This window comes from Zeus faber (genome assembly GCF_960531495.2).
Source record: "Zeus faber genome assembly, chromosome: 22".
Classification (NCBI taxonomy): domain Eukaryota; kingdom Metazoa; phylum Chordata; class Actinopteri; order Zeiformes; family Zeidae; genus Zeus; species Zeus faber.
In genome coordinates this window covers 10,550,189-10,566,002 of record NC_137209.1, presented here as the reverse complement: position 1 = coordinate 10,566,002, position 15,814 = coordinate 10,550,189, and the positions used below count along the sequence as shown (strand labels likewise).

Sequence of the window (15,814 nt, the reverse complement as noted above, 5' to 3'; positions counted from 1 at the left end):
CAGGACCTCCTAAACCGCTTCGTTGAGCACTTCGGAGGCAGAGAGGTCTCTGGCCTCAGAGTACAGCTCGTCGCCGGGAAAGAGTCTGAAGTTGTCGTCCTCATTCGGCTCCGTGCTGTCAACCCCCCCTTGGTCTCCCAGGGAAGCCCTGCAGCTGAGCCCAGGCCCCCCTTTGATGAGCTCATTCAGCCTGTTTGCCTCTCTGGAGTTAGGGATTGTACCGCGCAAGCCTCTGTACATCCGAGAGGGTCGCGCCCAGGTTGAACCGTAATTGCCGCCGCCGTGTGTCAAAGCGAGGCATTAAAAAATATATATATCTCCCCCAGTCTGGAAGCAAAAAACGCTGTTTTTCGGTTGCGGTTTTACAATCCAATAAATATTCCTCTCCTTTGAATTGATGTCCGATAAATGGCCGAGGCGTCTTTTTCGAGTTAGGATTCTGATTATTTTCTTTTGAGCAGCTGTCCTCTCGAGAGTGAATGCTGCTTTTCCGATTGAAAACAAATTCTACATATTGTATGGAGATTTGTTCACAATCGGTAACAAAGGCGCAAAGTAGAATTCGCTAATCATCCCAAATTTCATTTTTATTGCCTTTGCAGCTGAGTCTATTCAAGAGCAGACATCATCTCGGGGCATGAGGAATGAAAGATTGCTGCAATATTGAATAAAAATAGAATATTACCCGGAACCTACTCCCCACATCCCTAGACTGACTGGTATAGAGCTCACAATGCCTACGGTGCTGTACTTTTGGTGTTATGTTTAAAAAGACAGTTTCATAAATAAGGCATGTTTACTAGCATGGTATCTCGCTTCAGCTCCTACCCAGCATGCCCAGGGAAAGCTCAACTCCGAACCAAATAATGTGAATATTATGAATCATAATCGGGTATAACTAATCAAATCTGATATCTACAAAACCATGCAAGATGGAAAGGAATAGAGCAGAATGGAACAGAATAATCTGCGTGTGTCTGTGTGTGTGTTTGTGTGTGTGTGTGCTGTCTCTTGTGTGTGTGCCGTCTCTTTTCTTACCCTCCGCTGGTCTATTTATGCAAATCTCATTTTGATAGCTACACCACCCGCCCTCCTCGTCGCAGGGTCGTGCACGCGCCCTGCTACGGAGGGAAAGCGGGCGCACGTGTACACATCTGACACTCGAGCAGTCCTAAACCGTCTAGGTTCTTCATTATTGAACACGTCTTTCACACGCTCCCTTTCAATCCCCCATTCAGCCCCCAATAAACACACACACACACACACACACACACACACACACACACACACACACACACACACACCTACTGTAATCACTTGATGAATTTGTTGTACGTAACCCAAATGCACGCGCACGCCAAAGCATACCTAAAACCTAGTAATGAGATTTGTAATGTGCTTATATCCTCTCTTTCATTCCAACGGAGGGATTGAGAGAAGATAGGGATTAGGCCTGTATTATCGCACTCATGGACGGATGGAGGGAGGAGGGGATGACAGGACAGTGTCCTGGAAGTACAAATGGGTTGTAAAGGGAGAAGGTGCAGAGGATTTGGGAAACGGTAAAATATGTGTATATCCATGGAGGGGAGTGGGTCAGGTGGGAATCGCTGTGTGGGCGCGGTTTTGCAATTGGAAATGAACGAATGATGAATGTCCGCCTTCGCAGCAAATTAAAATAATAAGATGTAAATAGGGGGAAACGACTTTCTCCATGTAGAGAAATGTGACTTGATGGCTGTAATTATCCATTTTTATATCTAATGTGCAGATATGAAAGAAGCATGAAATTGCGTGATAAAGAAGCAGTGGAATCGGTGCTGGGAGATGGTAGAGAAGATGTGTCCTTGCATTTTAGTGTTTATCTAAAGAATTAAGATATTTTCTGCCGTGAATTCCCAACTGTGAACCCCACAGGCTCACGCAAGCCAGGACCAAAGACTCTGATCTGATATTAACCGCGTTGTCACGGCCGGGCTGCGGTCAAGGTCGTCTCTTAACGCTCTACGAGGGTTGTAGGAAGACTGGGTGAACAATGGCCTGCAGACCATCAAATGGCTCGAAGTGTCGTTAGTGGAAGAGCCGCTTACAGTTGTCATGATGTGTCAAAGTGCAGTTTTTTAAGGATGGCGTTTCCAAACTGGGTCCACCGCCCCCTAGGCACGCTTGAGGGAACTGCAGGGGGGCTGCAGCAAAATTATTTTATATTTCTATTTTACTAAATTCACAGATTTTGTTTTACCATGTCTTATCCTCTAAAAAATATGTATATATGAAAAATTCTGTTGTACTTCGTTGATAGCGGATAAGCAGTAAGAGAATACACAAAATGCACACAAGGAGGCCGATTGATACGGTTTTCTGTGTGTCGTTCACAAATCTGAACGACTATTAATTGCACAATTCTCCCAACTTAATAGCCTCGGAAATGGACATTAAACTTGACTTGCCTGAGCTATTCAGGAGCCAGTGCCATTAGCAACAAAGTCTGCTCCAGTGAAGGAGAGCAAACTAGCAAAAATAAACATGAATCCCTCTCAAAAGATTGTTGGCTCTATTCACACTCCCAAATTATTAACTTGCACTTGGACACAAAAACACGTGCAAATTTGTCCCAGAGGCAGACCCAGATGGTCAAAATGTTGTGACTTAAGTCCAAGAGAAAATTCATTGGCACCGTCTCACGCCGCACACATGCTTGTGGCACCAGAGAGAGAGAGAGAAACTGTTGGACGTGTGTAAAGCTTCTCTTTGTGTACTTTGGAAAAGATGAATCCGTCAATGTGGAGGAAAGGGGGTTTAAATGGTGAGGGAGAGAAAGGGGGAGAGGGGTTGATAGGATGAAGGGAAAGCATGAGAGGGACGTAGCGAGATCAAACGCCGTCAGACGGGAGGAGACGGACGGGAAGGGGTTGAAAGGAGTGGCAGGCGAGCTGGGAGGGCGAGGATAGAGGTGATGTCTCCTTGTCAGCACTAAGGGTGCGTGTGTGCGTGTGTGTGTGTGTGTGTGTGTGTGTGTGTGTGTGTGTGTGTGTGTGTGTGTGTGTGTGTGTGTGTGTGTGTGTGTGTGTGTGTGTGTGTGTGTGTAAATTGGTCAAACGTCTCGCACTGTAAACCCTTGGGACATGTTTTTTTTCTCATTATGTCACTACATCACACACTGACGCCTTTTTTTTTTTTTTCTTTACGGAAGTCTGTTCATTCATTAGCCATTGTTTATGCTCCCAATACAAATGGCCTCTTTCCCTCTGGTGTGCGTGTGCGCGTGTGTGTGATTCTCTGATGGAGAGATAGATGAAGATTAACTATATGCACCAACTAATGCATATGTGTGGGCACATCTGTGCGTCTTGTGCGTGCCTGTGTCTGCTGGTGAGAGCAGAACGTTGAGGAAAGACGTACACAGCTGCCTGCGAGCGTGTGACAGAGGGAGAGAGACAGGTATCATGCATACATTTGTTTCCACTGGTGTGTTGCCCCACGCATCATATTTTATACAAATGCAGCGTGCTAAGTTCAATTCTGTAACATTTTGTTTTGGGCATTATCGCCTTCTGTGTGTGCGTGCGCTTGCCTTTGCTCCGCCTCGGCCTAAGAGACAATTACAGCGGTGATCATTTGTTATCAGAGACGAGGCAAAACAATAAAAGGTCAAGTGTGTCTATTCTATTTCCGGGAAAAAATGGACACGGAGAGGGAGGAGGGAGGGAGTTGAAAATGGAGCGTGGCAGATGGAGTTCATAGGGGGGGACAAGTAAGGGCGCCGATAGTACCTCATTAACCGGCATTTTGATTGATTATTGTGCGCGGCAGGGCAAAAAATAGATACCAATCCGTGCCGCGATATCTTTCCCTCCTGGTTTGCGCTTATTTTTAATTGCCGGGGAAAGGGAGAAAGAGAGCTTGTGGGAGCTTTTTGAAAATAATTTGCACGCCGCGGCCACGTCAGGGCCTGCACCGAGCGATTCAATCAATGCGGTGCTGCTGAGCTTTAATGGAATGCAGCCAATCCCACTGGCGGCGGCGGCGGAATGTGGAGCGTGTTGCGTGGAGTCCTGTGGTGTGACAAAGTTCACTCGTGGGAGCCAGTGCGTCCCACTGCTCAGGTCACTTCTTGGCCGTGGATCCTGCTCATTCTGTTGTTTTGTTCTGACGTTGCCCCCTTATTGGCGGTCAGTGTCCCTTTCTCAATCTGCGTTCTTGTCTGTACTTGTGTTCTTGTGGACTTGTGAAGCGTCGTCAGTCGCAGCCCAAGTACTGTTCCAATTCAAAATGCCCGGCTGTAGACTTGCTCCGCCCATTTTTATCAAGGATGCATCGGTGGTGACTTGTGTGGGCTTGTGACAGCCAAGTATCCCAGAATGCATTTCGCAGAATGACCGTCCTGCGTCCTCCCGTCCCCGGGAGTCTGTACTCCCGAGTCGAACTTGCCAAGTCTGAACTACCAAGTCCGCAAGTCCGGACTTGGCGTACTTGGTATTGAGGAACGGCCAATGTGTTTTGTAGACCAAGCTACAGCCAGGCAGGTGTTCCTGATGGCGCGAGACGCCGACAAAAGAGCATTTTTTTTTTTTTAACAGATAGAGCAGTAAACAAACACTCGAGGATCGTTGCTGCATTGTATTGTTGTTGAACAAACTGGCACCAGAAGCAATTCATTTCATTTATTTGCCCAGTTAACAACCCAGTTAAATAAACTTCAAAAACAACCATTTCCCTGAAAGGCTTGATAGATTGTCCACCTCAGTCTTTTACACCAGATGAATGGAGCAGCTCTCTGAACTTATTGAACAATATATACTGACTTATTTCTGTGTTCACATTTCTTTAAAGCAGTCAACTGATGAAATTAAACTTATGGGATCTATTACCGTGGCCATGATGTTTTTTCTTTTCTTTTCCAACATTAAAAAAAAACCTAAACCCTGCTTGTTTTCATAGCGCTGGCCGCTCTCACACTCACCTTCCTTTTCCCCCCGAAACGGCCAGGCGACCCACCGCTTGGCTTCCGTGACGTCTTGCTCCGGGACGGACCCGAGGGCTTTGCCAAGGCGGTCCGTGCCCATAAGGGCCTTCTGCTGATGGACACCACCTTCAGAGACGCCCACCAGTCGCTGCTGGCGACCAGGGTTCGGACCCACGACCTGAAGAAGATCTCGCCGTTCGTCAGCCACAACTTCAACAACCTCTACAGCCTGGAAAACTGGGGAGGTGAGTGCGTGGAGCCGGCATGTGTTTGTGTGCAAGGCTTCTGAGCCTTCTAATTAAATGCTCAGTGCGCCGGGTGGAACAAAGTGACATGGAATTGATTCAATCTCATGGTCTGATTAATTATTACAAAGCACCCATGATTAAAAAAAAACAAAAAAAACAAACTTTTTTTTTGTTTTTTTTTTTTGTTTTTAGAAGAAAAGGTTTTAAGGATTATTAACTAGTGTCGTGATCTTGCATGACTTTTAATTCCGGCAATTCCAACGCAATTACCCGACACTCAACGGTGGCGATGGCTTTAAGATGCATCTTTCGATTAGTTCCTCCCTCGCTCCACAGCCTCTATCCTGGTCTTCAAGTCTCCTTTACCCTTCACTGAATCATGTCTGGAGGAAGAAAGTGCGCCTACCTATACTGTAGCTCTCTAATTTCCCTGTAAAAAAAACAAAAAAACGAACTGGAGAAAATGATGCATTCATCCACTTTCCTCTCCTTTAAAAGATTCTATCCATCTTCAGAGCTCCGCCTCGTCCATACTCCGGTTTAGGGAGAGAAAATCACTCATTGTCGAAACCTCCCGAGGCATGAATAGGGGCATAATGTCTTCCATATACTGTGCAATTACTGTGAAATCAGATGGAGAAAAGGGGATACGTGTGTCATGTTTGAACAGTTAAAATGCAAGCGCATTATCAAAATGAAATGTCAGGCGGCCATCTTGAGGCTTAAACACTTGGTGATAACAGCCCCCAGAGCCTCGTGCGCACACTAATTATCAACCGATAAAGAATACTTGTTTTCCTTCACTAGGCTCCATCATTTAACCTCCGTAATCAGATCAAAGGGGCCGAAGAGAGGTCCCGCTAATGCTGCACTCACACGGAACAAGGTAGACGGCAAACTGGAAGTCATGTCAGTTGGCGAGGGCGGGCCGGCGGTGAACGCCGGCAATGGCGACGGTAAACGGAATACGCCGTCAAAGTTTAAACGTTAAAAAATGTTGCCGTCCTCCCCGACGGAATTACAGCCGGATGTTAAGTCGGCGAGGAGCAGACTCTAATGTCTGTTGCGGCCGCCGGAGGGTTGCGCTGCAGTGACGGACCCGGTACGTGCCAGTAGATGCCGTTTTCCCTGGATTATCGCGCTTAGCTAAAAACGTGGGTTGATATAAAAGTTGTTTCTTCTATTCATTAATTTGCATGGAGGCTGTTTGGTGCTTGTAGCGAGGAAGCAGATGGAGGATTTGGACGTGGTGCTCTCGCGTGGCATGATGAAGTTGCAGCTCCAGATTATTACTTGCATAATAATATCATTAAATATGAATAATTGATAATAAAAGAAGGGCTTCTATTGCCAGTGGAAACCATGTGATAAGTCATTGATCACTCACTTAACAGATCTCTATAGATGTGCTCTCTCTCAAAGCCACGTAACAGTATCCATGAACATATCCATAATGCAAAATAATCCATTGTCAAACCTGCTCGGAGATGAATATGATGCTTTATAGCTGGCTTGTGTAAAGTTAACCAACAATGAATGACAGTACCTTTTGGATGGAACATTTATTTAATTTTGTAATAAAATACTGCAAACATAAATAAATAATAAATACATTGTAAGCTGCATTTTTAGAGCTACATCCATTGCTAAAATTGTTATATATATATATATATATAAAAAATAAGGCACAAAATAATTTAGTTGAATATATGTTATTGCAATGTTTCATCACATCACCATAGCAACATATTGTCACACTTGTTTGGCATCGCCGTCATATGTGTCCGTGTCATTCTAAAAGTGCCGTTATCTCATGCCGTTCCAAAAGTTCCATTATGCCTTCTCCCGTCCACCGTGTTCCATGTGAATACAGCATAATCCTTTTAAGGTGCGGCAGGGAGACATCTTTTGGGAACATCTTTTGAGAATTTATGCACATGCCGGCTTGTTTTCAGATAGTGGAGCGCCCTGTGTAGTCCAAACACCAAGTGTAAATATTAAAGTACAAAAAAAACCAGTACTGAAGCATCAGAGAGACTCCAGAACAACCTTGTTAGCGCCGTTCACCCGTTGCAAATAAATTCCTGCTGATAGCAAGTCATTATCTACCGGCTGAGGGAAGGCAATATTCCATTAGCACAATAGGAAGGGAGCACTATGAGTAGAATACCACATTGAAACCCTGCCTAGTTATATCCATATAGATTTAACAAGTGTCGCTCCAAATGCAAAAGAGGTTTTCTGAGATTTTCCATTGCTATACAAAAAAAAAACCAGTGCGATTTGGTGTTCCCGTATACAGTCCAGCTATAGTGGAACTAACTTTAAGGGCGGGTAATGCGTTTACCCAAGGCCTGTTTGAGCAGCCCCGGCTGACGTTAATCCTTCTAGAGCGATGCAAGTGATGACAGTGCCCGATAGCGTCGGCGCAGCTCCCAGTCCGATGTTTTATCTCAGGCTGGAGAGAATAGACGTGTTTGAACGGTGACAGTGGGAGCGTATTGACAAACGCCATTGAAGAGGTTTGAGTGCGGGGGAACTGCGACAAGGAGGTGCGAACAGGTACCGGGACACCCATCGGCCCGTTTGGAAAAAATACAAATAATGCAAATCCACCCCGAGCTGTAGCTGGCTGCTGCTTCCGTTGCCGTCCAAAAAGTTGTTATTCTGAACCCAAACTTGCATTCGTCAGACTCCCCGATTCAGCACTTTGCAGAAGATTTAAACGCTGAAGAGATGGGACTATGAAACCCCTCGAGGCGGAAACAGTTTGTGTTGTGACTAGGTTCCTGTAGCACGCCCGGCTTGGATGAGCCTGCAGACTGAAAAAAATAAAAATTTTCCAGCTCTGGCAACGTTTCAACATTAGGCTGAGCCATCGCAATCTCATATCAATGGCGTCACTTGACGCTTAATTATTATTACATCTGTAAAATGTGGTTTAAAGTGATTACCTGCCTGTCTTTTCCTGTTGGAGCAGCACTTGCAAAGGTACGTTCAAATTAAATATCAAAACGCAAGTGTCAACGTCTCCTAACATAATTTGCCTATTTGCTGGCATTACGAGCTGTGAAGTGGAACATCTATTTGTTTCATTTGGAAAAGGAAAGTTTGGAGGGGAGTGGGAGTCAATCAGGTAGGGAAATGAAACATTTGCGGCGCCTGCATAATATACCATCCTCCACAGTTGGAGGAAATTAAGTCGAATTTATTATTTGAAGACACATAAGAAGTCTTAGACGGTTTACTCTGTAATCGAGCCCTGTATGGGTGTCTATACGGGAATTTCTAGATAAACGTTCACGTTTTCAATTATCACGACTCTCGCCAAGCCCCTTGATGATAGTACTGTAACTTATCTATTTAATGACTCATTTCACTGGGCTCCATTTCTGTTGACAAGCTCAACTAGGGCGGCAGATAATACCTAGCGCCCATTGTGTTTTACTTTGGAGATGTACTTATGTTATATTACGGCTGCGTTTATGCTTTTATGCTCGTAAATGTCATGAAAATGTGCCGGGGGGGAAAAAACCAAAACAAAACGGGACAAACGGCTCTAACCCCGCTTCCAACCTCCGCCGCTTTGTTAAATTCAAAGCAAATCGCCCGCTGTGCGCAGCCCCGTGTCGGAATGTTCCAAACAAACATGCCCAGAATGCAGAGCAGGCGCTGCTCGCTGCTGCTGCTGCTGTTGCTCTTTTTTTTTTTATTTTATTTTATTTTTTTCCTGAACTATTGATCTTTTTTTCTGTGGAAACCCAATTCCATTCCCGCACGGCCACAAAAAGGAGCACCTCCAGCTCGCTGTCCTGATTCAGCCACTCGCTATTCGGGTAACACCTCTGAGTAAAGTGCCCACCGGTGGATTGACCGGCGCGCACTCCCCTATGGACCCAAACGATCCACTCACCCTGTACAGCGGTCGGAGGCGACACTAGTGCACCATCATGCATCCACGTCGCTCCGACCCAAAATAGACGCCGCGTGAACGCAGACAGGCGTCTTCCCCGGCAGGCCTCGACACAATGAGCCTTCAGTGAACACCATCAGGAAGCGCCTACTGATCCAGAATGTCGCTTTCACGTATGTTTTAACTGCTCGGAGGCAGAATAGATCAGTCAAGAGATTATCCCAGCGAGCGTCCTTTGAGGATTACGCCGTTCCCTTCCCAGTGCAGCGCCTCTCCCCCTATATCCCATAAGAGTCGCAGTCGTGTTAAGTGTGCCAAACAAAGGGCGGCCGCGCGCGCGCTGTTCCGGCTCTTGGAGCACGGAACGTGTTATCTGATGGGGAAGCGGCAGATTGTTAATTCCGTAGGCCGCGCGCAGCGTCGTTTGATCGTCGCTCCGCTCAGCCCGCTGCGCATCCCGCTCGGAATGTCTTTTGTTCCAACGTTGCCGGGACGGTCCCTCGGCCCCTGCCAACTCGGTTGACACACACACACACACGGGCGTGTAATCAATAGCACCCAATGTAAGGTCAATATTCAAATTTTCAATGGCACTACGTTCTGCTATCTCTATTAGTCAATCAAGGTCGGCTTCACATACAGTACATACCCAAACTGGTATGTATATATAGTGTGTGTGTGTGTGTGTAATTTCTTTCCCTGGCTATTCTTGACCGTCCCAGAGCGAGGAACGAGAGAATAAGCGATGGAACTTAGGATTCCCTCTCTTTGTCACAGTGCACCAGTGCTCAGAAAAATGAAATTTAATGACTGTGTTGGATGTCCAAAAAAATTGAAAAATAATAAAATAAAAAATCCCTCAGAAGGTGTCAACTTTTCTGGCTGATACAATAAATCACTCTGAGATTCAGTAATCCACGGGCCCAGATGGTGAAATGAGAGATTTTTCCTCCCTTCCCCACAAAATGTTTTTTTGATTTTCCATGTTGAAGTGTTAGAATTGAACTTTTAAAGACATGCGTTTTGTCCCCACATGAAGTGATTTGAGAGCGGCCACGGCCACTCATAGTTGTAGATTTATTAGTAGTTTTATTTTGAAATTCCTACCAGTTTTACTATAATTCGAGGGGACTATATATATATATATATATACTGTTATTTCGACATAAAAGTTGATTTACTTGTTCACTCATTGCTTTGTGATTCAAATGCATCAAAATTCACCAGAATTTAGGAAATTTTGCCTCAGGCAGTGTTTCCTCTCCTCAAAGTTTACATTAAACCTACTCCCTTTTGTCCACTCAATGTGAGATATACAATGTGTGTGTGTGTGTGTGTGTGTGTGTGTGTGTGTGTGTGTGTGTGTGTGTGTGTGTGTGTGTGTGTGTGTGTGTGTGTGTGTGTGTGTGTGTGTGTGTGTGTGTGTGTGTGTGTGTGTGTGCGCGCACGCGCGCGCAGGAGCTACCTTTGATGTGGCCATGCGCTTCCTGTCCGAGTGTCCGTGGAAGAGGCTCCAGGAGCTCAGGGCGCTCATCCCCAACGTCCCCTTCCAGATGCTGCTGAGAGGAGCCAACGCCGTGGGCTACACCAACTACCCTGACAACGCTGTGTTCAAGTCAGTCCAACACACACACACACACACACACACACACACACACACACACACATACACCGTTCACATGAGATGTTCTGCTCCAAACCTAAACAATGCCACACTGGGTCACAAGCAAGCGTACATGAACACTGTTGGTGCATACAAAAGCATACATGCATCCCCTGAGTACACACACACACACACACACACACACACATGCACACACACGGGGATGCATACATTTCCATTCAAACGCTTGAACTAAGCCGCTCTCGAGGGTGAGGATGAGTCACAGCCGCACACACTGACACACACTCACTGTGTTGTATAAGTAGGCGCACAATGGCACTCATGCATCCACATGGGACATACCTACACATTCACACACACACACACACACACACACACACATGCACACATAAAGGAACACTCCCAAATACAAACTGCAATCCCTCCACCTCAAATAAATTACTAGTGGCTTCATGACTAATGCAGCTGTCCCCTCCTCCACACTTTCCATTGAATCACACATACACACACGCACACGCACACACATCCCTCTGTATGCCTCCCCCTCTTTCTTCATCTCCCTCTCTCCTATCATCCAGTCATTATCCCCAGCTCTCCTCAAACCTGTTTTTAACCATTCATTTGTCTTTCTGCATTATCCTTTTTTTTTTCCCCCCATTACCTCTCTTCTTCGCTCCTGCTTTGTCCCCCCGCTCTCCCTCTCTCTCTTTCCCTCCGTCCTCCTACTCCTTTCTGTTTCCCATAGCGGGGCGGGAACGCGTCTAAAAATTTGCAGATGATTTTGATTAATGGCTTTGATCTATTTGCGTCCCACTCTCCCCATTTCTCCCTCCCTCTCCCTCCCTCTCTCTCTCTCTCTCTCTCCCCCCTTTTCTTTCTCTCTTACCCACGTGTTGCTCTCCCCTCCTTTCACTAGTTTTCCCTTCCCCTCGTTCCCTCTCTCCGACCTGAAAGCAAAAACGGCCTCAAAGTCCTCTGCGAAAAAGTCGAGTCACAGTAGTTTGTGAATTTGCGTGCATGATATATTTAGTGCATGATATAATCACAGCGCTACTTATTCATTTATAAAAAAAAAAAAGCCTGTGAGATTCTGTGTTAACGCTGGCTCGCGTGCATTTTTCTTCTAAACTGTGTTCGGTGTTCAGCCGGGCTCCTAACGATCCCCCTCGCATTATTCATTCTGCGCGCGCACATTAGCCCCGGCTTTTTGGCACTGGTGTTGTCAACGCTGAGTCAATTTCCTTTCAATGGAAAAAAATAAAATAAAATAAAATATTCTTTGCCATCCAGCGCGGCATCCTCTCCGTGCGTACTGTAGGTAATCTCTCATCCGGGTTTACACAATTTGATTAACACACCTGCCATCACCTAATAATAGCACATTTTCACCACAGCGCCATGGTAATCATTTTCTGTACAATGCGCACATTGTTTGTTTATTTATTTTTCTGGTGGGGGAGGGGTTTTGGAAGCATTTGTAAGCGTACCACAGTTCTAAATTGTGAAGATACTCCAACCGGGGGATATTTATGAGCCGAGACCCGCCGATAGATTTAAACGGCTTATCCCGGATTGTCACTGTTATCTGTGACTCTGTGAACACTGAGTATGTGCGTGTTTCTGTGTCTGCCTGTCAGTCATTCTGTCCCTGTGTCAACACCACGCTGTTTTCCGCACCTTCCTTGAGTGCCAGATTTGGGGGGCGGGGGGAGCAGTAAGACAATGCACGGTATGCTTGTAAACCAGAGGAGATCTAACAACTCTTCTACCCCCACCCACCCCCACCCGGCCGCTACAGGTTCTGCGAGGTGGCCAAGGAGAACGGCATGGACATTTTCCGCGTGTTCGACTCCCTGAACTACCTGCCCAACATGATGATCGGCATGGAGGCGGCGGGCACGGCAGGGGGCGTGGTGGAGGCCGCCATCTCCTACACCGGGGACGTGTCCGACCCCATGAGGCAGAAGTACTCCCTGGATTACTACCTGGAGCTGGCCGATGAGCTGGTCAAAGCCGGGACCCACATCCTCTGCATCAAGGTGGGGGGGCGGGGGGTCCGTAGTCACGTCACGGTTCGGAGGAAGGTTTTGTTTTCTTTTAAGCTGCTTTGAGCGGCGGATGCGCGGGGCTTAGAGCTCACTTCAGGTTTAGCGGCTGCTAAGTCTTTTGTTGGAGGGGAAAAGTAAACCCAGCGGACTTTCAAACACTTTGCTGTGATTGTCCCAACTTTTCACGAGTCGCTCGGTGCCGCTCGGGGTGGAAAACGATGTCCGTCTGGCCCTATGGGGGAAAATAAACTACTTTCCCAAGCACTTCTTGGCCTGGTCCTGTGCACTCACACTACTTATTGTACTCCAAGTAGGGTTGCCACAGTTACCGGTGTTACCTGGTGTTCGAGCGTACACCAATGACATTACTTGTCCACTGCCCCCACCTTTTTTTTATTATGTTTCATAAATAAAACCCATTCAGTTAATTTTCATCAACAAAAAAAAAATTTAAAATCGAGTTTGTAAAATACTAAGCGTGTTATCGATTCTTATTTGGACGCTGCAAAGCTGACATTGAAAGTGGCCGCGGAGTCACATTTTGCTTATCACGGGAGGAAAGGAGTAGAGTGGAGAGGAGGCTATGCAGCAGAACGGGACCTGTCTCCCTCTCCGTGCGTAATCTCCATGCGTAATTATTATTATTTTTTTTTTCAGATGTATCTTATTTTACTCCGAAACAAAAAAATTCAGCACCGTGCATAACAGGGGACCTGCTGTTGACGCTCATCACAGTATAACCGATTCCACTACAATGCATAATGTCGCCCCTTTTTAATATACTCATAAGGGGATAAGTTACTAAACTATGAATGCCCATTTTGGGTGGTTCAATGTTAGTCAACTTGAACCGCTCATTATCTCAAAATATTGTATTGAATATTATAATACTACTTGTGATGGCTCTCGAGTTCAAACATTTGGAAGAAGCCAGGCTGCTCTCACGTCCCCCCCCAACGGAGTACTATTTCATTCTGCGTCATTCCTCGCAAATGGTTCAATTTCATTCCTGGAAAACATTTGAATGCCAAATTTATGGAGAACTTTTGAAGTTTCGTCGTCTTGCCGCAACACAACTAGGGTGTGTACTCAGGGGCCCTCATCGAAATGAGCAGACCGATCGCGGCATTGAATTATGCCGCTCGAGCATGACAGAACATTCCGAAACGTGAAATGATTTGAGTCCCGCACCGCAGAATGGGTCAGACGTGGCACAAAAGTCGCACCGGCGGCGCTAATGAGGTGAGCTCTAAAATCTGGAAATAATCACTTATGACAAGGTTCGCGGTTCAGAATGAACTACCAAAGGCGGTGCAGCCGAGCGTTCGCCGCCACAGACTGCGGGTAAAAGGGGCTGGAAATAATGGAGCTACTCCAAACACATCTGGGGTTTTAAAGTACGAGCAGATTACATTTCAACAAAGAACCCAAAAGTGTCTGAGATTTCATATCGGGACAGATGGATGGAGTGTATACAGTATGTATATGTTTTTCATTTTGTTGTTGCCCTGTGTTGCCGTTCAATGTTGAAGGTTTTTCATTGTCATGCAGACAAGAAAACAGCATGGCAGCCGATGGGGAAATTTGACGTCGCTCGTTGTTTTTTCCGCTATGAGATGCTTGTTTGCACTAATATCAGATGTAGGTGAGGCAGAAAAATGAGATGAGAGCAGCAGATTTTGAAACGGGGCATCCGGCCGCTCGGTGTGAATGTGGCCTTAGCTGCCAGTCTGGGGAGCTTTTGAATATCGATGGAGAGAAACTGCAAACTGCAGGTTGAGGCGTTCTCCAAAATGCTTTTTTGCCGTGCGTAGCAACCCGAAGCCTTAAAAGTCAGTATTTTATTTTTGGGGTCTGCAATCCTCCAAACATAATGTGGTTGATGGATGATGTGATGGTAACCTGTGTCTGCACGCAATCTCAGATCTTCATTGATAAATCCCCGCCTCTCCCTCTCTCCCTCCCTCCAGGACATGGCAGGTCTGCTCAAACCAGAACCCAGCAAGATGCTGATCAGTGCCCTGAGGGACCGCTTCCCAGATGTGCCCATCCACGTGCACACGCACGACACAGCGGGGGCCGGGGTAGCGGCCATGTTGGCGTGCGCCGAGGCCGGGGCTGATGTGGTGGACGTCGCGGTACGTGCTGTTGCCAAAAACAACTTCTTACTTGTTTACAATGGAAGGAAGCCGCGTATCAACACATTATGTAATGACTTCCAAAAATGTTATCAATCTGACCTTTATTATGTAATAACACCCTTATTTTGTAATGTTGAACGCAATAGGTAATACAGTTGGCCACATTTTGTTCTTATCTACGACTATAATTTGGTGACTATTTCATATTGTAGGGATTGTGACAAAGTTTTATCGAGTCCTGAAGTGTCACGCTTGATATAAACAAAGACAGCCATTTTGGTATGGTGTTACACCATGCATTGAATAATTACACAGTCATCACAAAAATGAGTAACCCTGCGATGTGTAATAACCGCTGCATTATTCAATAGGTTATTAGAAATTTGCCAGAATTTATGACCTAATTCGTTGATACAAGCCAAGTTAGACATTCTACGATGTGATGATTTGTCTCCAATGTCCATATAAGTCAAGTTTATTCCTAATAGTCCATAGTTCATCATAACTACTCTGCTTCTGTATGACTACAGGCTGCTTATTTTCCCCCTGTCCTTCCAGGTGGACTCCATGGCCGGAATGACCTCTCAGCCCAGCATGGGAGCCATGGTGGCCTGCGCCAAGGGAACCAAACTCGACACCGGTACGTGCCGCAGCTGCCGCGCACCTCTCACTTTCTGCGGTACCCAATCTGTTCCTGAATGTTTTTGTTTTGTTGTCAGAGTAGATGCTCTCGTTGTCAAACGGCGCGTATCGTCTTAATAGCGCCTCAGCCCGTTGGTATGCCCGCTCAGTATGATGCGATGGCCACCAGACGCGATCTCTCTTTTGTGCGCACCCCTCCGAGCTGAGAGCAGAGTGCCGTCTGAGCCCTTGT

The 15,814-nt window shown here is 46.2% G+C and overlaps 1 protein-coding gene across 1 annotated transcript in view; it reads left to right on the top strand.

Annotated features, from left to right (window-relative positions):
- Positions 1–15,814, top strand: part of pcxb (pyruvate carboxylase b) — a gene marked incomplete at both ends in the record, with an annotated part of 257,867 nt that overhangs the window by 213,036 nt on the left and 29,017 nt on the right. Inside the window, 5 exons of the mRNA XM_080023630.1 lie at positions 4,990–5,211; positions 10,586–10,742; positions 12,550–12,790; positions 14,770–14,937; positions 15,499–15,580. Of these exons, the coding sequence (XP_079879756.1) occupies positions 4,990–5,211; positions 10,586–10,742; positions 12,550–12,790; positions 14,770–14,937; positions 15,499–15,580 (870 nt within the window). The remainder of the gene's footprint in view (positions 1–4,989; positions 5,212–10,585; positions 10,743–12,549; positions 12,791–14,769; positions 14,938–15,498; positions 15,581–15,814) is intronic.